This window comes from Aethina tumida, chromosome 6, assembly GCF_024364675.1.
Source record: "Aethina tumida isolate Nest 87 chromosome 6, icAetTumi1.1, whole genome shotgun sequence".
NCBI lineage: Eukaryota > Metazoa > Arthropoda > Insecta > Coleoptera > Nitidulidae > Aethina > Aethina tumida.
The window spans coordinates 18,087,451-18,115,370 of NC_065440.1; the positions used below are offsets into that span (position 1 = coordinate 18,087,451).

The following is a 27,920-nucleotide window of genomic DNA, read 5'->3' on the forward strand; positions in this document are numbered from 1 at the left end:
AATTTCGTAATGAAAAAAGACAACAAGACGGGCACTTATCCGTTTAATAAACACTCCTTGCTGATGTTAAAACATTTCTGGAACGCGTCTTTAAAATCCCAATATTTGGTACCAGTCGTTTATCTACTGTCTAAAAGGTGTCGGTAATAATCGTCACCAAAGTGCCACCTGTGGGTAACATTCTGAACAGATTCCACTTAACATTTATCAATTAATATTAATGCTTAATCACTTAATAAACACTTCTTCAGCATTTCTTTGAAATCACATGTGTTTCCGTCATTTTTTTAAGCAGTCAAAATAATAAAAAACGTTGTGTAAAGTCAGAAATTATTTATCAGCCCATCCATCATTATTTTAAGTTGTTAAGATAATAAAATTTATTGTGAAATGCCTATATCGAATTTATCAGCCCATCCTTCATTATTTTAAGTAGTCAAAATAATAAAAATTGTTGTGTAATGTCAGAAATTAGTGTTCAGTTTTGATTTCTTCGATCTTCGTTTAATAATATGAAGAGAAATACTTATTTTATTGCAGGACATACGAAAATAATGTTAAAATATTATGGCGCATCCACCATTTTTCAAAGTAGTTAATTAAATTTGTTGTGTAAAGTCAGAAATTAGTGTTTGGTTTTGTTTTCTTCGATCTTCGTCTAATAACTTGAAGAAAAATACTTATTTTATTATAGTATATACGAAAATAATGTTAAAATATTACTATATCGAATTTATCAGCCCATTCATCATTTTTTTAAGTAGTTAAGATAATAAAAATTATTGTGAAATGTCAGAAATTAGTGTTTGGTTTTGTTTTCTTCGATCTTCGTCTAATAGCATGAAGAGAAATACTTATTTTATTGTAGGACATACGAAAATAATGTTAAAATATTACTGCATCGAATTTATCAGCCCATTCATCATTTTTTTAAGTAGTTAAGATAATAAAAATTATTGTGAAATGTAAGAAATTAGTGTTTGGTTTTGTTTTCTTCGATCTTCGCCTAATAGCATGAAGAGAAATACTTATTTTATTGTAGGACATACGAGAATAATGTTAAAATATTACTACATCGAATTTATCAACCCATCCTTCATTATTTTAAGTAGTCAAAATAATAAAAATTGTTGTGTAATGTCAAAAATTAGTGTTTAGTTTTGATTTCTTCGATCTTCGTTTAATAACATGAAGAGAAATACTTATTTTATTGCAGGACAGGACGAAAATAATATTAAAATATTATGACGCATCCACCATTTTTCAAAGTAGTCAATAAAAATTGTTGTGTAAAGTCAGAAATTAATGTTTCGTTTTGTTTTCTTCGATCTTCGTTTAACAACAAGAAGATAATTATTTATTTTATTGTAAAACATTCAAAAATAATGTTAAAAATATATATACTACACCGAATTTATCTGCGGATCCACCATTTTTTTAAATCGTCCAAATGACATATTAATGTTACATGAGCCCATTTGAAACTAATAGTTTGTCTACTGCCAAACAGATGTCGGTAATAATCGTCACGAAAGAGCCATCTGTCGGCGACACCCCGAAAGGATTTCAATTAACGTTGGGCAATTAAAATTGCTTAACAATTCCGAAAACACGTGCCGCCGATTTCGGTACGATAAAATTATTTAATAGTTTCACTGTGCGTTGTTGCGCTCACTCGTACGTTATCCACGAGCCGTGTGCATGTACGTATATGGAATTTCGCAATTGTGCGAGTGTTAATTTCGCCTCCCTCCGCCCTTATTAAATACTATATTATGTTTTGATGATGCCTTGCGGTGGCGAAAAATCGCCCCGCCGTAAATTTACGACGACCCAGGTCCCGGGCGAATTAATAACATCGGCTGGTATGGCGGCGGAGGGGGTTGCGGATCCTACTACCTGTCCGCCGATTTATTGCGCCCGCAGTTTTGATATATGCACGATACTTGCACCCCGGCCAAACTATCACGTTAATTTGGTCGATTTGAATTTTTCAGAAACTGCTGCCGCTGGGTCCGCCGTTGTTCACCCCCGAGTTTCTGGTGTGCAACGAGAGCTGCAGCCTCCTGGCGGTCTTCGGGCCTAATGGGGTGCTGGTGTTGGAGCTGCCGAACCGTTGTCCGCCGCACGGAGCCTTCCAGAGCAACAAGGAGGTTGTTTACTGCAAGTAAGTGATTACGGAACTTGAACAAAAGCCCCGACTTCGGGGTTAGGGAAGACAATCAGCCGATAAATTCGAATCGTGTCGTCGACAGGTCCCCATGCATCAACAGGGTGTTAATTGTAGAAAGTTTTCGCCTGTCACCCGGATAATCGGCTGTTTGTTAATCGAAGGTTTTTTTAGTGGGTGGATTATGGGGTGGAATGGAGTAGTAAATAATGCTTATGAACATTGCTCATTCGTAGGAGTCGGGCAATAAAACGCCGCGGCGTCTGCCTAATAAATATCCATTCAGGAGGGCCCGTGCAATTTGCAGTGGCACGCCGTGACGCATTAGTTATTATAAATTGGGCAAGTTTTTACAATTACAATGTTGTTGTGTCGCGCAAAGTTTTCGAAATGTAATATCGTCCCGGGGACCGGGCAACACCTGTATCTAAATTCCGCGCCGAAGAGCCATTAGCAGTGTCACGGAGCCGGGGACGGCCTATTATGTCGGCCCCGTGATATATTTTGGAATAATTTAAAGTTTGGTAGTCTTCCCGGCTTAAAATTACTCCCCGCTCACTTCCTGTGCTGCATGAGTCTCTGGCTGTGTGTGTGTGTGTGTGTGTGTGTGTGTGTTTCGGCACAAGCTGTATTTGATGACGGCTCATTAATTCCGCCGCGGCGGTTAATCTTGTCCTTCCACCACTCGAAAACGGGGGCACACACACAACAAATAATACCTCCGCAACGCAATCCGGCCGGCCTGATAAATATTCGATGTCGGGGATCCACCCGGTCGAAAAGAAGTTGGTTTATTGCTTGCGAGGAAGGAGGCGCCCCACAGATTAATTAATGAATAAGTGAACAGTCTGAGGTTGCGTCTGATTGCGGCCTTCGGCCGCCTCTATTATTTAACACGTTCGAGACCGATACATCTCGCAATACTTATTCGCATCAACATTCCCCAAACGTTTCCCTAAAGTCACACGAGATTATTTAGAACTAATAGTTATCTGCCGGTAACATGCTGAACAAGTTTTAGTTAACATTATTCATTTAATAATACTTCTTCAGCATTCCACAAAATTTTTTTTAAATGTCCAGATATTATTTATATACTGTTAAATAGGTATCAGTAATCGTGTTCACTGATTGCGGCCTTTGGCCGCCTCTATTATTTAACACACATCTCAACATTCCTTAAACGTTTCTTTAGAGTCACACGAGATTATTTAGAACTAATAGTTTATCTACTGTGAGAAAGATGTCAGTAATAATCGTCATGAAAGAGACACCTGACGGCAACATTCTGAAAAAGTTTCAGTTAACATTTACCATTTAATAACTTCTTCAGTATTCCACAAACATTTTTTTAATATGTAGATATTATTTATATACCATAAAATATATATTAGATGTCGTGCCTCTGATTGCGGCCTTCGGCCGCCTCTATTACTTAACATGTTCAAAACCGATACATCTCACAATACTTATTCCCCAAACATTTCTTTAAAGTCACATGAGATTAATAATAACTAATAGTTTATCTACTGTCAGACAGATGTCAGTAATAATCGTCGTGAAAGAGACATCTGATGGTAACATTCAATAACACTTCTTCAACATTCAACAAACATTTCTTTAAAATAAGTAGAGATTATTTAGAAATAATAGTTTACGTACTGTCAAATAGGTATTGGTGATAGTGTGATCTGATTGCGGCTTCCGACCGCCTTTACTATGTAAGAAATTCAGATACATCTGACAATCTTCGGTTTGCTTTGAGCTGAGGTGTCACCGCCGACTAATGAATACAAGTAGTCGGTTCTCCTCATCGTCATAACTCCTCATCAACGCGGACAAACACCGAAAACATACGCGAGTTAACCCGATAATTATACAGGATGAACAAATGGGCTGCGGCACACATGCACAAGGTAAGACCGGTGAAAGATTAGGGGGCCGCATCACTGGCAATTTGTCCGCGGCTTTTTCTCGCCTCAGGACATTATCCCCGGCGAAAACACACGCGAATAAATTGCCGCCTGTTTATAATAATTATTCGGGGTTGGAACGGATAAATAAATTAACGCGGGCACGGGGATGAGGGGGGTCGGTTAGGTGTCTGCCATAATTTTAATTATCTTCCAAGTGCATTAACACTAATTCGGCCGTGCGACCGTTTCTATTTTAATATTATTATAAATGTAAAAGGCGAGTTCATCTCCTGGATGTAAATTACAAAAAAATACTTAATTTTTATTATAATGTTGTCTCGCGGTTTTTAACGCACGATGAATCACGCGTTTAATTGGACGCAAGTCCGACGATGATTTTTTTTTTTTTTTTCTTGTCCCGTTTTTACGTAAATATTTTTCATCCCTCACCGGTTTATTATCATCCTTTATTCATAATTTCGAATAAACCGTTACGGTCGACGTCAGTAACTGTAAATTTCAGGATGTGTGTGTGTCTTCGACGTCAAAAAGTTGGGAAAAGGGTTCTCAGGCAATTGCATAAAAGTCAGCCACGGGTAAAACCATCACGTGTGACGTACAGCGTAGGTGAAATGCGATATTTTCGTAATTGTGTGACGGACGTGGCTAATGTTCAAAAAACTGGCGTAATCAAATGTATCAAATGGCCGGATATTAAATATTAAGACATAAAAATCATCAAAATTGTTGTGTAAAGCCAGAAATTAGTTTGTTTTCTTCGATTTCCATTTAATAATATGAAGAAAAATATTTATTATATTGTAGGACGTACGAAAATAATGTTAAAATATTACTATACCGAATTTATCAGCCCAATAATCATTTTTTTAAGTAATAAAATAATAAAAATTGTTTGTGTAAAGTCAGAAATTAGTTTATGGCTTTGTTTTCTTCGATCTTTGTCTAATAACATGAAGATAAATATTTATTTTATTGTAAAACATACGACAACAATGTTAAAATATTTCTACGCCGAATTTATCAGCCCATCCATCATTTCTTTAAGTAGTTAAATTAATAAAAATTGTTGTGTAATGTCAGAAATTAGTGTTTAGTTTTGTTTTCTTCGATCTTCATCTAATAATATGAAGAGAAATACTTATTTTATTGCAGAACATACGAAAATAATATTAAAATACTATGGTGGCGCATCCACCATTTTTTAAAAAGTTGTCAAAATAATAAAAATTGTTGCGTAAAGTCAGAAATTATTTTTTCGTTTTGTTTTCTTCGATCTTTGTCTAATAACATGAAGAAAAATATTCATTTTAATGTGGAACATACTAAATAATGTTAAAATATTACTACACCGAATTTATCAGTCTACCCATCATTTCTTTAAGGAGTTAAATTAATAATAATTGTTGTGTAATGTTAGAAATTAGTGTTTAGTTTTGTTTTCTTCGATCTTCGTCTAATAACATGAAGAGAAATACTTATTTTATTGCAGGACATACGAAAATAATATTAAAATATTATGGTGCATCCACCATTTTTAAAAAAGTTGTCAAAATAATAAAAATTGTTGTGTAAAGTCAGAAATTAGTTTTTGATTTTGTTTTCTTCGATCTTTGTCTAATAACATGAAGAGAAATATTTATTTTATTGTAGAAAATACGAAAATAATCTTAAAATATTACTACACCGAAGTTATCAGCCCATCCATCATTTTTTAAGTAGTTAAAATAATAAAAATTGTTGTGTAATGTCAGAAATTAGTGTTGGGTTTTGTTTTCTTCGATCTTTGTCTAATAATTTGAAGAGAAATAATTATTTTTTTGTAAGATTTACAAAAATTATGTTAAAATATTACTACACCGGATTTATCAGCCCATCCATCATTTTTTTTAAGTAGTTAAAATAATAAAAATTGTTGTGTAATTTCAAAAATTAGTGTTGGGTTTTGTTTTCTTCGATCTTCGTCTAATAACAAATGAAGAGAAATACTTATTTTATTGTAGGACACTCGAAAATAATGTTAAAATATTATGGCTCATCCGCCATTTTTTAAAGTAGTCATATATTTTATTGTAGGACTATATACTTATACTAAAACATTATTCAATCGAATATCCCAGTGGATCCACCAATTTAAGCAGCCAAAATCTTGAAGAATAGATCGCTATAATCAGACTCCGGTTTTGTAGTTACTTTTCCCAATAGAAAGTAATTTTAATTCAAGTAATATGGCACATTAAAACTAGTTAAGACAATCTGCAACGGTTTGAACTGTCATAAAACCGGTCGATTAAAGTCCCGACATCTTAATTTCTGATACACCCAGCCGTTAACGCCGTCGACAAGAAGCCGAGGAAACGGCATCGACGTGCCACCACCGCCCCCTCCGCCTTCACCCCGTAAAACCCGCCGTGTGGAGTTCGGCTCCTTCGGCGGCCGCGCCAAAACGTTTAATCCCCGCGATAATTTTATTGCGTTTTTATGGTAATTGGGGGGCGAAATCTTAAAGCCGCGGCTCGCCCGCCGCCGCCGCCTCGCTTCCATAATTCCGAATTATGTAACCTATGTGTTCTTAATTGCGACCATGTTACGTTTGAATATTCATATCTGGAGCCGGAGCCACTCTTTTAAGGATTTGCCAGAAATTAACCCCCCGGCCGAATTAAGCGCACATTTTTAACGCCACCCCCTCAACGGCCGCCCGCACAACACGGTTTACCTTTCGCGGCGTCTCCGCCGAGGTTTTTCTTCCGAGGGTGACGGAGTGTCGGTATTAATTTTTGTGCACGCAGCCGTTATTTTTGTTATTTGTATTTCGGGGCCATCGGGACAATATCGGCGATTTATTTCCGTGCGCGTATCGGCGTCAGATACGCTGGGTAAATGGAAATTTGTCACGCGAATTTGTTTTATTGGTGGTAATTTATTGAAATCGTTTTTGCGGTGGGCCAACCCCCGCTGGCCACAATGACCCAAAATTTATTTTTGTTTCACCACACTATTGATTCAGTTTTGCCGGGAAAAAATAGAGGGGGCTCCACTTAAATGTTTCATATATATTTTTTAATATTGTTATTTCTATTGTTTAATACATATTTTGTTAATTTCTAAATTTTTAATTTGTATTCATTGTTTAAGAAGTATTATTTTTTCAAAGTTTTAGACCTGTTCCTATTTATTAAAATATTTTTTGATCATCATTTAAAGAATGTACTTCCTCAATTTTTTAGACCACACTTTTTTAATTGCTTGTTCATTATTTAAATGGTATTTTTTTATATTTTGTAGATGTGACAAGTACAAATTTTGATTTGTTTTTTATTTAAAGGAAATATTTTATTATTTTTTTATATAAAATTTTTAATTTTATTTTTTATATATTTTAATTAATTATCCATTATTTGCATATTTTATTATGTTAATATTATTCATTGGTTAAATTTTTAAAGAGTATATATATTTTTTAAAAATTTTTAGACCTAGTATTTTGTTAATATTAATTTTTAGTTTATTACTTAAAAAATATTTCCCGATTTTTCCACACTAATATTTTTTTTTTAATTACTTGCTCATTATTTAAAAGGTAATTTTTATCATTTTTAGGTGTAGCAACTAAAAATTTTATATAAAACTGTTAAATTTGTTTTAATATTAGTATTATTTTTTAATTATTTAAAAAAAATATTTTTTCAAATTTTTAGGTCTTACTAATATATATTTTTTTAATATTAATTATCCATTATTTTAATATTTTTCTTTGTTAATATTATTTACTGGTTCAATTTTTAAAACGTATTTTTTTTTTACTTTTAGACCTCTTAGTTTTTTTTAATGTATCATTTTTAGGTGTAGCAACTAAAAATTTATTTTTTTTTTTCTTTGTTTCTTATTTAAAGGGAATATTTTATCAAAATTTTATATAAACTGTTAATTTTTTTAATATTAGTATTACTTTTTAATCCATTATTTAAAAAATATATTTTTTCAAATTTTTAGGTCATACTATTATATTTTTTTTTAATTTTTAGATCTCCAAGTATTTTTTTAATGTTAATTTTTAGTTGATTATTTAAAAAATATATTTCCTGTTTTTATAGACCACACTAGTATTTTTTTTTAATTATTTGCCCATTATTTTAACTAAAAATTTTATATAAAACTGTTAAATTTGTTTTAATATTAGTATTATTTTTTAATTCATTATTTAAAAAATATATTTTTTCAAATTTTTAGGTCTTACTAATATATATATATATATATATATCTTTTTTAATATTAATTATTCATTATTTTAATATTTTTAGACCTCCTAGTATTTTTTTAATACTAATTTTTAGTTTATTATATAAAATATGTATTTCCTGATTTTTTTAGAGGACACTAGTATTTTTTTAAATTACTTGTTCATTATTTGAAAGGTATTTTTTATCATTTGTAGATGTAACAAATAAAAATTTTATTTTTATTTTACTTTGTTTCTTATTTAAAGGGAATGCTTTATCAAATTTTTATATAAAACTAAATCTAATTAAATCTTAATTGGCCTTTTTTATATTTTTATATGTTAATATTAATTATTGGTTCAATTCTTAAAAAGTATTTTAATTGCTTGCTCATTATTATTTAAAATATATTTTTTATCAATTTTTGCTTAATTTTAAGTAAGTTTTCTTATTGGAATTGGGGGAAATACAGAATTAATATGTTAGATTTGCTCTAAGAATTACCTCAGTCAATAATAATGTTTCGAAACATCTTAATCTGTAAATAATCACGAGGTAAAATTCCCACTACCCTTGTGGGAAGCACAGGAGCACACATTTAGCATTTCTTTCGGGCAATTAGAGCGTTACTTGTGCTAACTCTATCGATAAACATTCGGGTCGTGTCCTGCGGTCTTGAGAAGCCGGGCGGGGTGGTTGGCTGTTTCTTTTAATGGCGGCAGACATTAAAACGATTTCATAATCCCAATAACTGCAGTTTGAGGCGGCGTTCGGCCTAATCCCCGGGACCCCGGAGGCAAAACTTTCCCGCTTATTGTGTGTACGTACCTCGCCAGATTTTGGACTTGCGAGTCTCTTGTTACGGCAATTATTGCCAGATTAACCGGTGCCGTTTAATACGTGGCGGCGCAGCCACCCTTTAATTTTTTCGCCCCCTCTGCGGACATCGCGGATAACTAATAAAACGCATTAGTATTTCCCGTATTCCTACGGCCGTTGCCCGTTCTTAATTACCGTGTGTGGGGCGAACGAAGGGGAATGGGGCCTCCCCCACGTTTTTTCCACGGCCGTATATCATAAAAACCTTTCGCGGAATCGCACGGCGAATTTTAATTCTTTTTTGCGTCCACTCCGCGGCGAATTAAGAGAGGACACCCCAAACAGAAAGAATATCGCACCCCTTTACGACGCGGACCATTAAAAAACGGACCGGGGATAATGTATGTGTGCGGTCACGTTCTATACCGATGCGAAAAAATTACACACACACACACACATAGACACACGTCTGTGTATTTGTGAGGATGTTTTATTTTATATTTTTTTATCCGTTTTTGTTGTCCGGCGTCGATTCGAGATTTCGTTCGGCGATAAATTCCATAAATTCGCGTCTCGAACCTTTGTGGTTTTGTCGACCGTTATTAATGGGGTGGGGTTCAAATAAATAATAAAAAATATGTGAAACAATGTAGTTTTAGAATTTATCGGACTTTTCGAACGAAGTTTTTTATCAGTCGCACATAAAAACCTAATATAAGAATATTTTATGAAAATTTAATTGATATTAATTAATTTCATACTCTTACAGGAAACTTTGTTATATACTTCTGTTATAATTCTTGAAAAATAATTGTTGTTGTTCCTAAATTTATTAAAGAATACTTTGTGAAATAATTTATGAAAGTTTAGTAGATATTAATAACAGTAATGTAGATATCTAATTAATTTTACTTGTTACAGGAAACTTTATTTTATGCTTCTGTTATAATTCTTGACAAATAATAGTTCTTTTTTCAAAATTTATTGAAGAATAATTTATGAAAGTTTAATTAATATTAGTAGCAGTAAAGTGGATATATAATTTGATAAATCAATTTTACACTGTTACAGGAAACTTTATTTTATGCTTCTGTTATAATTCTTGAAAAATAATAGTTCTTTTTCCAAAATTTATTGAAGAATACTCCAAGGTATAATTTATTAAAGTTTAATTAATATTAGTAGCAGTAAAGTGGATATCTAATTTGATAAATCAATTTTACACTTTTACAGGAAACTTTATTTTATGCTTCTGTTATAATTCTTGAAAAATAATAGTTCTTTTTCCAAAATTTATTGAAGAATACTCCGTGGTACAATTTATGAGAGTTTAATTAATATTAGTAGCAGTAAAATGGATATCTAATTTGATAAATCAATTTTACACTGTTACAGGAAACTTTATTTTATGCTTCTGTTATAATTCTCGAAATATAATAGTTCTTTTTCCAAAATTTATTGAAGAATACTCCGTGGTATAATTTATGAAAGTTTAATTAATATTAGTAGCAGTAACGTGGATATCTAATTTGATAAATCAATTTTACACTTTTACAGGAAACTTTATTTTATGCTTCTGTTATAATTCTTGAAAAATAATAGTTCTTTTTCCAAAATTTATTGAAGAATACTCCGTGGTATAATTGTGAAAGTTTAATTAATATTAGTAGCAGTAAAGTGGATATCTAATTTGATAAATCAATTTTACACTGTTACAGGAAACTTTAATTTATGCTTCTATTATAATTCTCGAAAAGTAATAGTTATTTCCTGAAATTTACCAAATAGTACCCTGTTAACTTATTTATGAAAATTTAGTTGATATTAGCTACAGTAAAGTATATATCTAATTTGATAAATCAGTTTCACACAGTTACAGGAAACTTTAGTTAAACAACTAAAACAGATGCATATATTATAGTTTTCTGCTCTCATCTATTTCATACAGTTTTACTTGTTAATAAACTATTCATTTGAGTGTATAAAAAATAATTGACGACAGAAATATTTAGTTTTACTGGCGATTGTAGTTTAGTTGCGGTCGTTTTCTGGGGGTGAGGTGGCACGGCGAAGGTAAACGGCGGCGACTTCATTAGGCCGCGTCACGTCGTAAAACCGGCCGTAGGAAGTTTTATTTATCGGGGCCGCGAAAAAGCGTCGCAGCGACCCGACTTATCCATTACCCCGTTGATGGAGCTACATGTCGCATTATGATTCGGACGGGATGGCGGAGGTAGAGACGGCGGCGGTGGCGGCCGGGAATCGTCGTAAATCCAGGGGGCCGGCGCCTTATTTTACTAATTAAAATTTCTTTTCATTACGGCCGCCGCACGGACATTTATTACGACCTTAGGTCCGTCGTAATTAATACGACGAGCCGTATCATTCCGTTGGAGAGCTACTCTTTCAACACTTCCTAATTATCTATCCGATCTCCCGGCTTCCACGTCCTCCGATATATTTATGCACCCGCTCCTTTCACGCCGTAACTTGTCCGGGGTGCCGGTCTCTCACGCGCCGCGGCGTGATAATTCCAATTAGGACTTTTTAGCAACATGTAAAAAATAAAGTCGAGAATAAAAAACCGGAACGGTTAATGAGAAGTGACGCGGTGCAGAGACGTTAACAAACCAAGACAGGCGACTTCAGAAATTCATAATCAGCGTCCCGATTGTCCCGTCGCCGACGCCTGATTATCCGGGGATGGAAACATTAAGTCGACACATTAAAATTGCCCCCGAAACTTGCCACTTAGAGAAATAAATATGAATAAATGTCTGTTGGCACTTTTGACTTGGTATTTTTCAGCGTAATGACAATAATAGCGGAGCGCGGCGCGGCCGCCTGAGCAATATAAATCCAACGTTCCTTCCGCTCGCCGGCCGCCCACCCCTTGCGAACGTTGTCCTAATGGAAACGGTCGCGGCTTCGGAATTAAAACTTTCTTATTCGCCGGGGCTTTCGCGGCGCGCGGCCACTAAAAATTACCGGGGATAAAAGGTAACTCTTGTAACGCGTCTCGTGTCACCATCTAACTCTTCCGACGTCAACACCCAGGGCGTCGCATCCGAAAAATTCCGGTCTAACCCCGTTTATGTCTGCGGGGATTTATGTATTTTTGTTTTGGTGATACCAAAGTCGTCAATGGTTAACACGGAAAAAGAACAATTATTTCTCAAGAACAGAAGCATAAAATAAACTTTCCTCTAATTGTGTGAGATTTACTTATCAAGTTAGATATCTATAATATAAAGTTTCCTATAACAGTGTCAAATTGATTTGCCAAATTAGAGATTTTTACTGTTACTATATCAACTAAACTTTCATAAATTATTTCACAGAGTAATTCTTTTATAAATTCCTGATAACGAACAATTATTTTTCAAGAATTATAACAGAAGCATAAAATAAACTTTCCTCTAACAGTGTAAAATTGATTTATCAAATTAAATGACCACTTTACTACTGCTAATATTAATTAAACATTCATAAATTATACCACAGAGTATTCTTCAATAAATTTTGGAAATAGAACTATTATTTTTCAAGAATTATAACAGAAGCATAAAATAAAGTTTCCTGTAACAGTGTAAAATTGATTTATCAAATTAGATATCCATTTTACTGCTACTAATATTAATTAAACATTCATAAATTATACCACAGAGTATTCTTCAATAAATTTTGGAAATAGAACTATTATTTTTCAAGAATTATAACAGGAACATAAAATAAAGTTTCCTGTAACAGTGTAAAATTGATTTATCAAATTAGATATCCATTTTACTACTGCTAATATTAATTAAACATTCATAAATTATACCACAGAGTATTCTTCAATAAATTTTGGAAATAGAACTATTATTTTTCAAGAATTATAACAGGAACATAAAATAAAGTTTCCTGTAACAGTGTAAAATTGATTTATCAAATTAGATATCCATTTTACTGCTACTAATATTAATTAAACATTCATAAATTATACCACAGAGTATTCTTCAATAAATTTTGGAAATAGAACTATTATTTTTCAAGAATTATAACAGGAACATAAAATAAAGTTTCCTGTAACAGTGTAAAATTGATTTATCAAATTAGATATCCACTTTACTGCTACTAATATTAATTAAACTTTCATAAAGTATACCACGGAGTATTCTTCAATAAATTTTGGAAAAAGAACTATTATATTTCGAGAATTATAACAGAAGCATAAAATAAAGTTTCCTGTAACAGTGTAAAATTGATTTATCAAATTAGATATCCATTTTACTGCTACTAATATTAATTAAACATTCATAAATTATACCACAGAGTATTCTTCAATAAATTTTGGAAATAGAACTATTATTTTTCAAGAATTATAACAGGAACATAAAATAAAGTTTCCTGTAACAGTGTAAAATTGATTTATCAAATTAGATATCCATTTTACTGCTACTAATATTAATTAAACATTGATAAATTATACCACAGAGTATTCTTCAATAAATTTTGGAAATAGAACTATTATTTTTCAAGAATTATAACAGGAACATAAAATAAAGTTTCCTGTAACAGTGTAAAATTGATTTATCAAATTAGATATCCACTTTACTGCTACTAATATTAATTAAACTTTCATAAAGTATACCACGGAGTATTCTTCAATAAATTTTGGAAAAAGAACTATTATTTTTTAAGAATATTATAACAGAAGCATAAAATAAAGTTTCCTGTAACAGGGTAAAATTAATTTATCAAATTAGATATCCACTTTACTGCTACTAATATTAATTAAACTTTCATAAAGTATACCACGGAGTATTCTTGAATAAATTTTGGAAAAAGAACTATTATTTTTTAAGAATTATAACAGAAGCATAAAATAAAGTTTCCTATAACAGGGTAAAATTAATTTATCAAATTAGATATAGATAATTTACTGCTAGATTAGATAATTTACTGCTACTAATATTAATTAAACTTTCATAAATTATACCACGGAGTATTCTTCAGTAAATGTTGGAAAAAGAACTATTATTTTTCAAGAATTATAACAGAAACATAAAATAAAGTTTCCTGTAACAGTGTAAAATTGATTAATTAAATTAGATATCCACTTTACTGCTACTAATATTAATTAAACTTTCATAAATTATACCACGGAGTATTCTTCAATAAATTTTGCAAAAAAACCTATTATTTGTAAAGAATTATAACAGAAGCATAAAATAAAGTTTCCTGTAACAGTGTGAAATTGATTAATCAAATTAGAGATCCACTTTACTGTTATTAATATCAATTAAATTTTCATAAATTATTTCATAGAGAATCCTTTAATAAATTTTGGGAAAGAACAAAAATTATTGACATTAATTTTCAGACCACATTTTTGAGACATTTCCTGCAGAAAAATTTACAAATCTCGTAACGGTGCGCACGAATCGGTCGGCGTTCGGACGTTTTTAAATTAATTTCGGTATTGAGACCGGACCCTGAACCTTATCTTACCGGCACGGGGGATGATTTCGCATTCGTCCGTCATAAATCCGTTTCCCTACCCCCATCCCCCCACCGCCAAACCGACGCACACATCCGTACGTACGTGTATAATTCTTATTCCGTTTCGTTCCCTCTTTTTCCACCATCCTATTGTGCACACACACACACACACACACACATGCAAAACTCGCTGGTAGAATGGAGAGAGAGTTAATGTTCCAGCCGCGTCGCGAAATTTATTCGGTCGCCGTGGCGCTTCGTTAGGGGCCAACCCGAAATTAAAACCCAACTAAAAGTGATAAATCAAACGCGCCGGGATGTCTCTTAGTGTCGATGCCACGACGTCGTAATGCGGACAACTAATCGGGGAAAAAACACCGACGTGCAACTTAGCAACACACATTTTAATAACATCTGGGCTTTATTGCGGCCCCTGCGTACCTACCGAAGACGTTATTAGTTAAGTTTCCGGTCGGCGGTATCTGCTGTTGACGACCCTTCGAAAATTGTTAATTTTTTTACATAATTTAATATTTATGAACGTTTAAACGTAAATTTATGAAAATAATTGATATTAGTAGACAAATAATATGATAAATCGACTCCATACTATTACAGGAAACTGTATTTTATGCTTCTCTTATAATTAATTTCTCTGAAATTTATTGAACGTTACTCTATGAAATATTTTATGAAAGATCAATTGAGATTAATATCAGTTAAATGATTTTTTTATGGATACTTTATGAAATAATTTATGAAAGTTTAGTTGAAATGTTGTTGACTACCTACCAAAAATTTTTAATTATTTTTTACCTAGTTTAGTATTAATGAACGTCTAAATGTAAAATCCAGTTGAAGAAAAGGCGACAATAAAACCGCACAATTAAAATTGTAATTCGCCCGGACTGAAATATTAACCGGGCACCACGATATTTCATCCATTTATGGTCCGAGCGTCCGAACCTCCATGAATACTAAGCGACTCTCGCCGCCAGGCCCTCCCCCCATCAACCCCGGCATTTTTGTCCCCCAACCCCTGTGAAGACGACGGATTGTAGTTTTGCGTACTTAAACATTGATGCTGGATTTCGATCGCATGTCCCGGATAAATAACCGGTGAAGTATCGTGCGACCGGATGCGACCGGACACGCGATACGTTACCGTGCGTCCTATCGTGAAAAATGCACGCGTAATCTTCCGCCTTTCTCTCCACTTTAAAAATTCCACCGGCAAAATAACTCGTGATGCCGGACCAAAATCAATTAGGGTGGGCCAATATTTGCGTTATTTTTAAAAAAGGTGCTTTTATCGGCCGGTCTCCAGCCGGGGACGGCGTTTTCGACGGGTCAGCAATTAAACGGCGGTCCCAGAAGGGGCACGTTTCGAATCACGTTTTGCATTTTTACTGCGTCGTTTTCGGGAATCGATTCCCGTCGTCGAGGTGGCTCTCGCCCCACGGTGCGACCTTTCCGGTGTGCTTTATCGCCTGGCCCCCGGAGCCAATAATTTTTCAGCCGGCGGACCGCAGCGTTCGGAAAAAGAAATATCGCTTACCGCGCCGAAAATCCGACAACCCTTTTCCTCCTCCGACGAATTGATTTTATCTCACCCCACACACATGCACATTCAACCCTTTTTTCCACCCTTCCTTTGTGTGCTTTTTTTTGTACAATGACCGGCACGGGGAATTGGATTTTTTGCAGGAGCCACAGTTTGGACGAGAGGCTGCTGGCCTGCGACGAAGGCACCGAAGTCAGACAAGTCAGGTTCCATCCTGGCAGTCTGAAGGACCGTCACGTTTTAGTCTTGACTTCAGACAACAAGCTAAGGTGACAACCACAACGTCAGTAAGCAATAAATTAACACACAAATTTGCAGATTGTACGAAATAGACAACCAGCAAGCAACATCAATTGCTGTTTACTCAGTGGGGGAGAAACCTCATGGTAACTTCCCAGGAAGTAAGATTTCCTTCTTGCAATGTTACGGCGAATTAGCTGTGGACTTCGACTTTGGCCTACCAGAAATCGACGAAGAGAAGACCAGAAACGTTGAATGCCAAACCGACTTTTCCACCCCCAATCAAAACTTACAGGAAAAAGATTCTGAAGACAAAAAGTTGCAGTGGCCGGTTTATATACTACGTGGCAATGGCACCGTTTACTCCATGGATTTGTCCCTAACCAAAAAGTAACCCTAATTGCCCTATTTAAGAATTTTTTAATCTCATTGGTTGATTGCAGAGTGAAACCGTTCCTTCAGGGTCCCCTTCCCATTCAAACTGACCAAGACAATTTGGATGAAGCCTGTTCAATCCTGTGCCTCAACACCAACCCCCAGATACTTTGCATAGCTTTGTCTAATGGCACGTTGTGCCACCACATACTTTTAGACCTAGATGCTGACGCCAGGGATGATTTACTAAGGACGGCGAAAAAAATCACTGAAGTGCCCTCCAAAGAACTTCTAGCGTTTGAAAATGTTGAGCTGGAGTTGGGATTGATCATTAACAAAGATGGTTTGGAGGAGAACAACTACAAGTGCCCAGTTTTCTTGCACAAAGACGAAGGGAAGTTTAATAGATATTTTGCCACCCACGACGGAGGCGTCCACTCCGTAACTCTGGAATGTGTTAGCAAGCTACAAGAGTTTGTCTCCAGTGAATTAGAAGGTAATTTTAATATATTTATTATAATTATACAATACAGTATAAAATGTAGTGGCATAAAAATCAGCGTTTGACCTCAAAGTTGACGGCCAAGTTGGCACTCTTCGCCAAGGTCACAATATTCGATAGCTTCACCGCCAATTTGGTGGCTTCATCCAAGTCATCCACAGGCAAAATTTTCAACCCACTTGCCTTAATCAATTCGGCCGCCTTTTCCCTGTTGTTACCCTGCAGTCTGCATACCACCGGCAGCTTCAGACCTAACTCCTTGGTCGCTGCGATTATCCCCTCAGCTATGACGTCGCACCTCATGATTCCGCCGAAGATGTTGACCAAGATGGCGTGCACCTTGGGGTCAGAGGTGATGATTTTGAACGCCTCCTTGACGGCGGCGGCGTTGGCGCTACCCCCCACGTCCAAGAAATTGGCCGGCGACCCTCCGTGGAGGCTGATTGTGTCGCACGTAGCCATGGCCAGGCCAGCCCCGTTCACCATGCACCCAATGTTGCCGTCCAAGGCGATGTAATTGAGCTCAAACTTAGCGGCCTGCATCTCCTTCTCGTCCTCCTGCGTCCAATCACGGAGGGCGAACAGTTCCTTCTGTCGGAACTCGGCGTTGTCGTCGAAACGGAACTTGGCGTCCAACGAGAAGAACTTGTCGCCCGTGTCTTCGGCGTAGGGGTTGATTTCGATGAGCAACGCGTCCTTTTTTATGAACAGATCGTACAGTTTCATCAGCATGTCGCCCGCCTCTTTTTTCTGAGGGCCTAGACCGACTTTTTCCGCCACCTTTTCCGCCTGTGCGTTGTCTAACCCCTTGATGATGTCCACGGGCTCGTATATGATGGCTTCGGGACTTTGTGCAGCCACGTCTTCAATGTTGACACCCCCCTGCGACGATGCTATGATGACTGGACCTCCGAAACTCCTCTCCATCATCACCGAAAAGTAAAATTCCCGCCTGGGGAACTTCCTCTCGGTGACCATAACAAGGTTGCACAACCTGCCAGCTTCGCCAGTTTGTTTCGTAACCAAATACTGTCCCAGCATCTTCCCGGCTATGTCCTCGGCCTCCTCGGGGGTGAACACCATCCTCACGCCCCCCTTGAGGCCGTTTTTGAAGTGCCCGACTCCTCTACCGCCAGCCAGCACTTGCGCCTTCAACACTATGTCCTTGGTGTTCAATTTGGCAGCGATATCCTTGGCCTCCTCCTTGGTTTTGGCCACCCCGAAATTCGGCACGGTTATGCCTGCATCTTTGAGTAAAGTGTAGCTGACGTGCTCCAGCACGTTCAGGTGCCTCCTCTGCACCCCCCAGGGATTTCTAAACGGCACTAACTTAGAGTAAAACATTGACATGCTTGCAGAAATTGACAGTGACGTTTTCAACAAATCCAGCCAGGCTGAGTATCTAGTGTGCACAAAGACGGCCTCGTCTGATGTTTGTAATCCGGTCGTCGGATTTGCCCTACACCATGAACCGTCGTCGATTATAACACTACTGGCGGACGGTAGCTTGGTCACCTTGGGTATTTTAACTGCCGTTTTGCCACCAGTTGAGCCGCCAACTAGAAAAAATGTGTCGGCCGTCGAATCACCTCTAAGAACGGTGAGTTACTCAAGGATATAATTGTGTGTGTATGCTTAAGGGTAGTTTTTTAGATGTTAAGGGAGCCATTTGATCACTACATCCAAAGTATACTGAAAAAGGCCTCCACCCAACCGATTTTAAAGTTAAACTCCGGAGAAAAATCCGTAGAAGAGTGTTATGAGGTAAATGATTACCCTGTTTGTGTTGTTTTAAATTAATTGGTGCGGTTTTAGCTATTGCAAAGAGCCGCACAGGTATTCAGAGAAGACTACGTCAAGTATTACACCAAAGCTAGGGAAGAAATTGAAAAACGAGTGCACTTCTTGAACATGATAAAGGAAAACCAGCGAAACAACCTAGAGAATTTAGAAAAAGAAAAGCAAATTTTGCAGGAAAACGCTGAAAGGTTGGCAGAAAAATACGAGGATATTAGAGATAAACAAGAAGAACTCTCCAAGAGGTAATTTTTATTTAATTCACATCAATTCTACTTAACAACTACCATTAATTAGGTGCGAGAATTTATTACTACTGGTAGCAAGAAGACGGAATGTGCCATCAGACGCAGAAAAGGAGTTTATAAACGAAATAAACGAACTAAACTTGAAAACAAACAAGTATTATACAGTCATAGATAACTTGAGGAACAAAAAGGAATATCAGGAAATGCAGATCTCAAACTGGAAACGTCAAGAGACTAAGAAAGTGTTCTCTATTAGTGAGATTCAAGAAACCACCATTAAAAACAGTCTTAAGGATATGTATGTTTATTTTAGTTGATCTTAGTCAATTTGGTAATTTGTTGTGTTTTAGGACTCAGAAAATCAACGAGATGAAGAAGGACATTAACGAGTACAAAAGGCATCTGAATATTAAATGAATTGTTTATATTTTGTAATGTAACTGTGTATTTTCTTTTAATAAAGTTTGTTTAATATAAATTCAGTTCAGTATAAAAAATACACATCCTGTCATATGTTTTATATAAAACTAAGAGTTCAGAGACTAAAATTTGGGTTCAATTACATAAGAGACAAATAATTTTGCTTAACACTATTTTATTTAAATAAAAAACACTACTAAAATTTATTGCTTAATATTAATACTGGAATTAGTGGTGCTTGCAAGGTGTTGCATATCTAGCTGTGCTTGTGCAATATCACTTAAAGAAGCCTGAATTTGTTCTAACATATCTTGGCCTTTCCTCACGACTGCCTCCAGCCTTTCTGCTGCCATTTGATTCTCCTGCTCCAACTTTTGAAGGCTTGCCAGCTTAAAAATAAAACAACATTAATTTAAATTAACAAACAATAGTCACTACTTACTTGTAGTTCTGTGGAATTCTCCTCACTGGGCAATGAATCGATTAATGTGTCAATATCTTTAGCACATCTGGCAATCAATGTTGTGAACAACTGCACATAATCCTCCTGCGATTGTTGTTGTTGCGGCGTTTGTGAACCGCTTCTGTCAAAGTTTGGAAACTTGCTGGGAGGCGCAAACTGTTGTAAAATACCAATGCTGTTGCAAAAATGTTCAGCTTGCTAAAACAACGAAATGTGCATTAATTAACACACTTATACATATGCATTATGTACACTAACCTGATTTATGCAGTCTTGCAATTGAGTTAATCTATCCGCCATTGTCTATAATGTTAGTTTCTAGAACACATGCATTTGTTTACTAGTTTGTTGACGCTTGTTTGACGTTTATATATGTACAGTCTTACCTGGCCCAACATTTAGGTTAGGTGAAGTTCGCGAGGCAGTTTTCAAGCAGATTTCGAGTTAGGTCGAGTACTTGGTTAATAGATGGCGCCACTCACACACTCATTGTTTTGACTAGTTTTATATATAAACTTAATCAATTTATTAATAGATAGCGCCACTTGTAAACAATGATAATGACATTTTCATGGCTTTGCATTTATTAATTGCTTACAGCAAAGGACTGAATAAATTGATGGTATCTAGTTTTATTCATAACAAATAAAAACTTACAATAAAAAAAAACAAAAGCCTGACTGATTGACAATAACGAAAAACCGAAACCAAAACTTCTTTTGGTACTTACATTCGAATTGAACTAAAAAAAAAAATATTAATTACTTCGAGTGTATTCAAATGTATATAATGGTAGATTTAATCAGTCACTGTGCACCGTCCCAACTACTGCAACACCAAACCGATCTGATCCGTCTGCATCGACGGACACTTCCAGTTGTACAAGTAGTATTGCAGTTTACCGTCCCCGATGCCGAACTTGAGCTCCTCCAAGAACTTGCCGTTCTCCATGATATCGAGCGCATTGAACACGTCAAAGTTGGACTGTTTGGCGCTGATCAGGGCGTCGTTCATCAGCGATATCCACGGCGTGCTCTTCGACACGTTGTAGAACGAGTAGGCCGCCTTCAGGTTCTTGTGGACGGGATGGTGCATGACGGTGGAGGGCAGCGTGTAGTAGCTGACCATGTCCGTGATCACGCCCCCGTTCTCCACCACGTAGCTGTCGATTATGTTGGGCCTGGGCAGGAACCAGTGGGTGAACTCCTCCTCGGTGAAATCGGGCACCAACTCGAACTTTGTCAGGTACTCCTTGAGCAGTTTGTGGGCGCCGGGCACGTCTTTGGCCGTCATCTTCCTGAAGCCTGGTGTCTTGGGTTGGTCCGCCAGTTTGTAGAGTTTTAGGGTGCGCTGCATGGTCATGTTCCTGCTCAGATGAGAGAACTTGACCTCAATGAGCTTTTTGGGATTGAGGGACCGGTGCCAGTAGGTGCAGGAGCTGACTGGTTTTGGTAACACTATGCCGGCGGTGTAGACGGCCTGGAACAGGCCAGTCAGGTGGACGCGACGCGTTATCTCCCTAATCAAGACGGGGGCGACACGTTTCGAACGCAGCTTCTTGTGCACGCAGAGGAAGTTGATCTCCACCATTTTTCGAGTTCTACAAATCAATCGAGTTATATAACAAATATTAAATATAAATTACTGTTTAATCTAGTGGGTTAAACTCACTTTTTGTATATATTCAAGGTGGCAGGAATGGCCGAAATAAAACCGACCAACTTCCCACTTTTGACGACCCTAACACCGCAATGCCACTCCTTCCGCCAACCAGGAGGTTGCAACGCCCTAAAACAACAACTCCCAGTTATTCTAAAACCAAATTAACTTTTTTAAGGGTCGCACCATTTTAAAAATTCGGGCTGGTAATCAAATCGAAACATACAGTCGTCATCCTCAACGTAATTCTCGTTGAGAAGCGTGTACAGCTCCTTCAGCACCAGAGGTTCATCCAGATTCAAGGTGTCCCATTTGAAGCCATCAGGCAGGCTGTAGGGCTCAGCCCTAATTTCAGACACTGGTCTATCCGGCTCAATCGCCTCGTTCACCGTTATCTTCTCATCTGCAAATTCATTATTCATCCAATAACATAAACTTTACCATTATTGACATATTTTACCCATTTTTGGTACTGGTTGGGTGCTCCAAAAGTGGTAGTTCTTCTTCAGGGCCTCCTCCGGCGTCTTGGCCGGCTTCTGGCTCATCGAGAACACCTCCATGGCGGCCCTCAAATCTTTAATCGAGATTTGATTAAGTGGATTGTTCAGATCGGTTTCTTTGGCCAGCTTCTCAATGCTCTGGGTGTCCACGTTGTTCTCCTGTTGGCCATTTGACCTGTTCTTCTTGTGTTTATTCCTCTTTTTTGAGCTGGAACAATGCACACCTAGAATTACGTTCACAGTTCTTTATGGCTCAAAGTTTGTGCTTAAATATGAACTGTTTTGTTAACATTATAAATAGATGTAAGAAACTTATAATTAATGTAAATTGCTGTAAATAGTAATTGATAACAGATTTAATGTATTTTAAATGAATAACATGAAATTACACGAGTCGAGTGGAACAAATTAAAAATAATTATTTATATTTCTTTGTATTAAAAACAAATGCGACTGTTTCGTATTACTACGTTCTTGAGTTGTGTGTTTAATACTAATGAATGAATTAATTAGCCTGTCCATTTAGCACACAATTATTACACAATTCGATTATAAAAAGACGGGATGACTATGACAAATTACCACAGTACGATATAAGCACAACTATATGTTTAATTACATAATTGAAAACCCATAAAAAAACATCGATAATTATCGTAAATCGTCTTAAACAAAGCCTAAAACACAAGGACGATCCTAACCTAAACCCGGTAGGAATTATTTCGGCAAGTCACGCCGGTGTTTGGGATGCTGTAGTGTTTACCTGGTGCTTTGGGTCTTGTTGTCCACGTTTCCGTCGCCCTCCACCCTCACGTCGGGGTTGTTTTCGGTCGCGTCCGACATCTTTGGTCGTTCCGGCGTCCGGTGGTGTCGGTTGGCCCCTGTTCAAGATAGCTTTCGGCCGCGTCTAGCACTTGTTTCGGGGGCGGTGTCGGTCCGTGACGGTACTGTTTGGTGGTTCCGCGACCGTTTCGGGCTGGTTGAATTAATCCGGGGGGTTTTCCAATTGGACAATGGCCAGAATCGGTGCGGCGTTGCCGATGTGCGCGGTGTGGATTAACGTCGATTTGTTTTGTGGGGCGAGTGGGTTTTCGCACGTGATTTTGATTAGAGGTCGAATTAGGGGTTTGTTGTGATGTCTACGAAAGCAACAGCACTTTAATATTGTACTCGATTATGTGTCTACAATGTTGCCAGATTCGTTGTTATTTCCTGTCGCTGAATAAAGTTTCCTGTATTTCTCATTGACACAACAAAACCATAGATATAACTAACAATTGATTGCTAATCTACAAACTTCCCCGAAAAAAGCATTTATTAATATAATTGTCATTTCATATTGATTTAGTTAATAAAATCATAATTTTCTTAGAATATAATCTTCTAAAAATTCATTATATTAATATTAATTAATTAAACAATTTTTCTTAAATTAGCATTTATTACACTCATTATATACATAACATTAATATACAAAACAAAACAATTCGCATTTATTTAGTTGCGTCCCCCTTTTAATTTTTAGTCAATTAGTCGATTCGCTTTGGTTCTGTTAATAAAATTTCCTCGTGGTGTTCTAATTTAACCCAACCTGTTCCTTAAAAACACGTTCGGCCTTTTGGACTTGAAGACCGGTTGTTTTTTGACCTGGCGATTTCCCATTTTCATGATGTAAAACTCTTTGTCGACGTCCACGAATCGTGCCATCCGACTGTTTTCGTACGGCTCATCGGAACCGGGAGGGTTCTTTCTCATCTAAATACACAATAAATTATTAAAAATAAAACTGTTGTTTTAATGGTTGGTGAATTATGAATGTACGTACCCACTTTTGGTGTGAATGTGTGTTTAGTCGACTGCTGATGGTTTTTTTTTGTAGGAGTGTTTGGATTTTTTAATGTGGGTAATGAGAGAGAAAAGAGTCTAAGATACTATCAAGTGTAAAGTTGTGTAAAAAAACAAAAACATTCTCGAAAATTGTGTTAATAACAGTACAATACTGACAACGACTGTATAATATAACTTTTCCTTTGTTTGTTAATTAAAAATAACAGTTAAAAAATAATGCTGACCAGTATGTTAGTGGGCAACTAAACCAACACAATTGTTTATTAAATCATTTATTAATACCTGTTTATACAAAATTTCCCATTTTCGAGGAACACAAACAGTTTTTCCTCAAAATATCACCAACACATATTTTCACAAGGAAATTTGTGATGATGATATTTAGAAAAAGAATATAAGTGTTCATGTTTCTCTCTACACCTACTTGTTTATCTACAATCTACAGATTAGATAAATTACTACCAGACTACTATGGTTTATATTCATAAATCTATACAAATGGTTAACGGATTTAGTAACGGGTTAAAGGGTTAAGGCAGTGTTTATGTCAGCTCCCGATTGTTTTCATTCGTCTCTTTCGGACTTTTTCATTCTCTTCTGCAAAAACAATAACAACAAAAACAGTTAGAAACATGTAACTGCTTCAATATTAATCAAATAATCTAAGAGAAACTAAACTCTCTTGAATTATTCATATTATTTATTTATTTTTAACACCTAGTCCTGAAGCGTTATTATATTATTAATAACTTAAAAGCAATAATAAAATAATACGTTACCATTATCCTGTATTTTTCTTTGCAGGCATAGTCGGATTCATCCACATCTTGGTAACAATCGCTCTTGTAGTCCTCTGGTAATCTCTTACCCTCGAACTCACACAGTTTCTTCAAAGGTCTCGCCCTGAAACATCCCCGAATTCAACCGTGCCATCTGCATTGACATTTGGGTAAAGGATGTGGGCGTGCGTGAATCACCTTGGCCAATTTTGGCACCACTTACTTGACGATTAACTTGTCGAATCCCGAGGGCTTGTGTATAGGACAGTAGAACACATCCGGCGTGTTCTTGTCATAAACAATGCTCTTCCTCATCATATCCTTGGCACAATCGATTTGCACGATGAGTGCCAGCAACAAAACAACACACAGCGATGCGTTCATACCTGCAAATTGACGAAGGTCGGATTAACAGTTGTTCTGTTGACGTGTGTTGAGAAACAAAAAGTAAAAGTGAGAAATCTGGATAACGTGTGACACACATTCAACATTTCGGCACTTTCACTGTTGAACCTTTATGACTTACTTGAATCGAAAACGGAATTTGGAACGAGGGTTATTGGATGGACTGGGTTTTTTAGTGGTGCTGGTACATTTGGCGGTACGACGACAGACAATGGTTTGCGCGTTGCACGGATCAAGAAACCTTGAACGCGTCAGAGAAACAGTTAAGTCGCTTGTGAAGAGGTGGCCCGACGATGCCAGGTAGGCGGGACACCTTTACTTACCGGGGTACATCTAAATCTAATCGGATTCCTGGTGGTACCTAATATGTACGCTTCCAGACAGTGGGTGGAAAATGTGTACGTCATTTCGTATGGTGTCAATGATCAGTTGTTAATCTATTGCCTGGTGAAAATTAACATAAATAATTGTTATACAAAAGTTTCAGTTTACACAACACTTAACTGAATATCCACTTATTCCAACAATCGGTTTACAAAGCAATCATTTGTCATCATTTATTTATAATGTCCATCCGTTCATTATTCAGGCACATCAAACAATAATGATTTCAACTGTTTTATGATTTTATGACTGTAATTATATTCTGGATGTATTCAACAACTTAATAAAAATAATGTTTTGTTGTAATATAATTTATTTTTCAAAGACGTGTAAACATTTAAATAAATAGTGGCTTAGTTTACTTCTATATTGATAAATAACATAGTATCATCTCAAAATGAAGTATTTCAGGAACATCTTCAATGAACTGTCTTCTAATTCCTAGAAAACAGAATGATGAACACATATTTCAAATTATTGAAAACATACCCTGTTAAGCAGTAGAAGATGACAGACTACATAAATACCAATATTAAGTGAAAGAACTACAAATACTTCATGCCAGAAGGAGATTGTAAACAATAAAGAGTGTTTTTAATATGCCGTGTTGTGCTTCAGTAAACCTTAACTAGTGATTTCAATAATTTTCGCCGTCCATTGCTACCAGGAACGAATAGAACGAAAGGCTCGTTTGGAAAACCTAAAAAACATCAGCAAATGTAAAATTTACAAACGCATCTACTCACCATAACTAAAGCAGGTCTGTCGATTGCAACAAAACCAGCAGCACTAAATTCAATCGTTGCTTGACTTCTCATAATGATGATTGGGAGTATCGTCTTTTGTGAGTTGTCTTCTAATTCGTACCATTTTATAGAATAAATGTTGAAGGCGACTTCCTCCCCCTACAAAACAGTGATATACTTGTGAGTTAGTTTATTGCAAACGTACCTTATTGATCACTTCTTGACACGGTAAGCAGTAGACGGCAAGCTGAATCAAAACTAGTAGTGAGTGGAGAACTGCAAGTACTCCATAGCAGAAGTCTACACTACGTAGTAAAACAATGAGTTAAACAAGTTTGAATGATTGTTGTAGTTGTCGTTAGTTACTTAGTTCTCAGTAAGTACATTTCGAAGCAAAGAGAAGGGATGCTATTGAACACTTGAAAAAAAAGTGGCATAGACATAATTCCATTCAACTTTGCGGTGAACTCCAGCATAAAAATGTGATGTTTTATTATACACATCAATTGTGGTTCAAGATTGCCAACATCCAACTTGTTAATTGCTGAATTCAGAAGTTTAAACTGTATGATTGTCAGCTGTAGAAAAGTGAAGATTACGTAGTCGAAGGCGATAACGTTTATGGCTATGAAAGGGAACGTTACGCACTCAAAAATGAAGATGAAATTTTTTCCCAACATTTTAGGTACGTAAACATACATTGGCAAACTTCTGGACGTAAACAGTGATATGTTTACCAATAAAATAATAGCCACATACGTGTATGTAAAACAAATTTTAGCCCCCTTGTGGATCACATTTAGAGTCTTAGTAAACTTATCCTTGTACTGTTCTTCATTTTCGAAACTCCAGAACTGCTTCAAATCTTCGGACAGTTGATAAAATTCGTTGGAATAAAGGAAATTTGCTATACTTTTTGTAATTATCTGAAACACATCTATATTAAAACAAAGGGTGTGTTAAATATTAGTAAAACACTTGAACAAGCACTGATAGAGTCACGAAGGCGTCCTTTTCATCTGGATTTACAAGCATATCCAGTAATGCCAGTAAGGCAAGCAATGTTGCTGACGTCGTTATGATGATGACTCCGTAGTAGTTTTTGGGTTTTGTGGGGTTCATGCCAACGTAATTTAAACAACTGAACCAGTAGTTTACAGTTTGATTGTATGACATCGTCAATGGATAGATGAAGTTTTACTGAAGCCTCATTGGACTAAGCTATAGATTAAATATAGTGGTAAATGGTGACGTGGGTCTGTTATAAAATTGCTTTTCTGAATACTATGTATATAATTGTCTTTTACATTTTTAATATTACAGTTGAGTCCCAGCAATATATTTAGACATTTAACTTGAT

At 36.1% G+C, this 27,920-nt stretch overlaps 6 protein-coding genes across 6 annotated transcripts in view; 1 reads left to right on the top strand and 5 right to left on the bottom strand.

Annotated features, from left to right (window-relative positions):
* The window catches only part of LOC109598456 (nuclear pore complex protein Nup88), a 43,841-nt gene extending 24,003 nt beyond the window's left edge, over positions 1–19,838 (top strand). Inside the window, exons 2-10 of the mRNA XM_020014370.2 lie at positions 1,998–2,167; positions 16,338–16,463; positions 16,513–16,824; positions 16,878–17,305; positions 18,670–18,911; positions 18,965–19,075; positions 19,127–19,353; positions 19,406–19,654; positions 19,707–19,838. Coding sequence (XP_019869929.2) covers positions 1,998–2,167; positions 16,338–16,463; positions 16,513–16,824; positions 16,878–17,305; positions 18,670–18,911; positions 18,965–19,075; positions 19,127–19,353; positions 19,406–19,654; positions 19,707–19,773 — 1,932 coding nt within the window. The 3' untranslated portion in view covers positions 19,774–19,838. The remainder of the gene's footprint in view (positions 1–1,997; positions 2,168–16,337; positions 16,464–16,512; positions 16,825–16,877; positions 17,306–18,669; positions 18,912–18,964; positions 19,076–19,126; positions 19,354–19,405; positions 19,655–19,706) is intronic.
* LOC109598426 (succinate--CoA ligase [ADP-forming] subunit beta, mitochondrial-like) lies at positions 17,307–18,663 on the bottom strand. Its single transcript, XM_020014339.2, has one exon. It carries the CDS (start codon positions 18,659–18,661, stop codon positions 17,366–17,368), a length of 1,296 nt encoding a protein of 431 aa, XP_019869898.2. The 5' UTR covers positions 18,662–18,663; the 3' UTR covers positions 17,307–17,365.
* Positions 19,839–19,934: 96 nt separating the features above from the next.
* Positions 19,935–20,712, bottom strand: LOC109598457 (mediator of RNA polymerase II transcription subunit 21). The gene is made up of 4 exons (XM_020014371.2): positions 20,626–20,712; positions 20,498–20,557; positions 20,219–20,437; positions 19,935–20,165 (listed from the first exon to the last, which is right to left on the bottom strand). Exons 2-4 carry the CDS (start codon positions 20,537–20,539, stop codon positions 19,980–19,982), a joined length of 447 nt encoding a protein of 148 aa, XP_019869930.1. The 5' UTR covers positions 20,540–20,557; positions 20,626–20,712; the 3' UTR covers positions 19,935–19,979.
* Positions 20,713–20,851: 139 nt separating this feature from the next.
* Positions 20,852–23,449, bottom strand: LOC109598458 (glycylpeptide N-tetradecanoyltransferase 1). The gene is made up of 5 exons (XM_020014372.2): positions 23,162–23,449; positions 22,359–22,606; positions 22,085–22,301; positions 21,911–22,027; positions 20,852–21,839 (listed from the first exon to the last, which is right to left on the bottom strand). The coding sequence occupies exons 1-5, from the start codon at positions 23,239–23,241 to the stop codon at positions 21,065–21,067; spliced, it is 1,437 nt and encodes a 478-aa protein (XP_019869931.1). The 5' UTR covers positions 23,242–23,449; the 3' UTR covers positions 20,852–21,064.
* A 370-nt stretch (positions 23,450–23,819) lies between these two features.
* Positions 23,820–25,697, bottom strand: LOC109598442 (uncharacterized). The gene is made up of 4 exons (XM_020014357.2): positions 25,552–25,697; positions 25,249–25,411; positions 25,026–25,149; positions 23,820–24,153 (listed from the first exon to the last, which is right to left on the bottom strand). Exons 2-4 carry the CDS (start codon positions 25,407–25,409, stop codon positions 23,980–23,982), a joined length of 459 nt encoding a protein of 152 aa, XP_019869916.2. The 5' UTR covers positions 25,410–25,411; positions 25,552–25,697; the 3' UTR covers positions 23,820–23,979.
* A 143-nt stretch (positions 25,698–25,840) lies between these two features.
* LOC109598447 (uncharacterized) lies at positions 25,841–27,693 on the bottom strand. The gene is made up of 6 exons (XM_049969157.1): positions 27,539–27,693; positions 26,927–27,486; positions 26,766–26,865; positions 26,561–26,719; positions 26,304–26,514; positions 25,841–26,255 (listed from the first exon to the last, which is right to left on the bottom strand). Exons 1-5 carry the CDS (start codon positions 27,680–27,682, stop codon positions 26,452–26,454), a joined length of 1,026 nt encoding a protein of 341 aa, XP_049825114.1. The 5' UTR covers positions 27,683–27,693; the 3' UTR covers positions 25,841–26,255; positions 26,304–26,451.
* Positions 27,694–27,920: the final 227 nt, after the last annotated feature.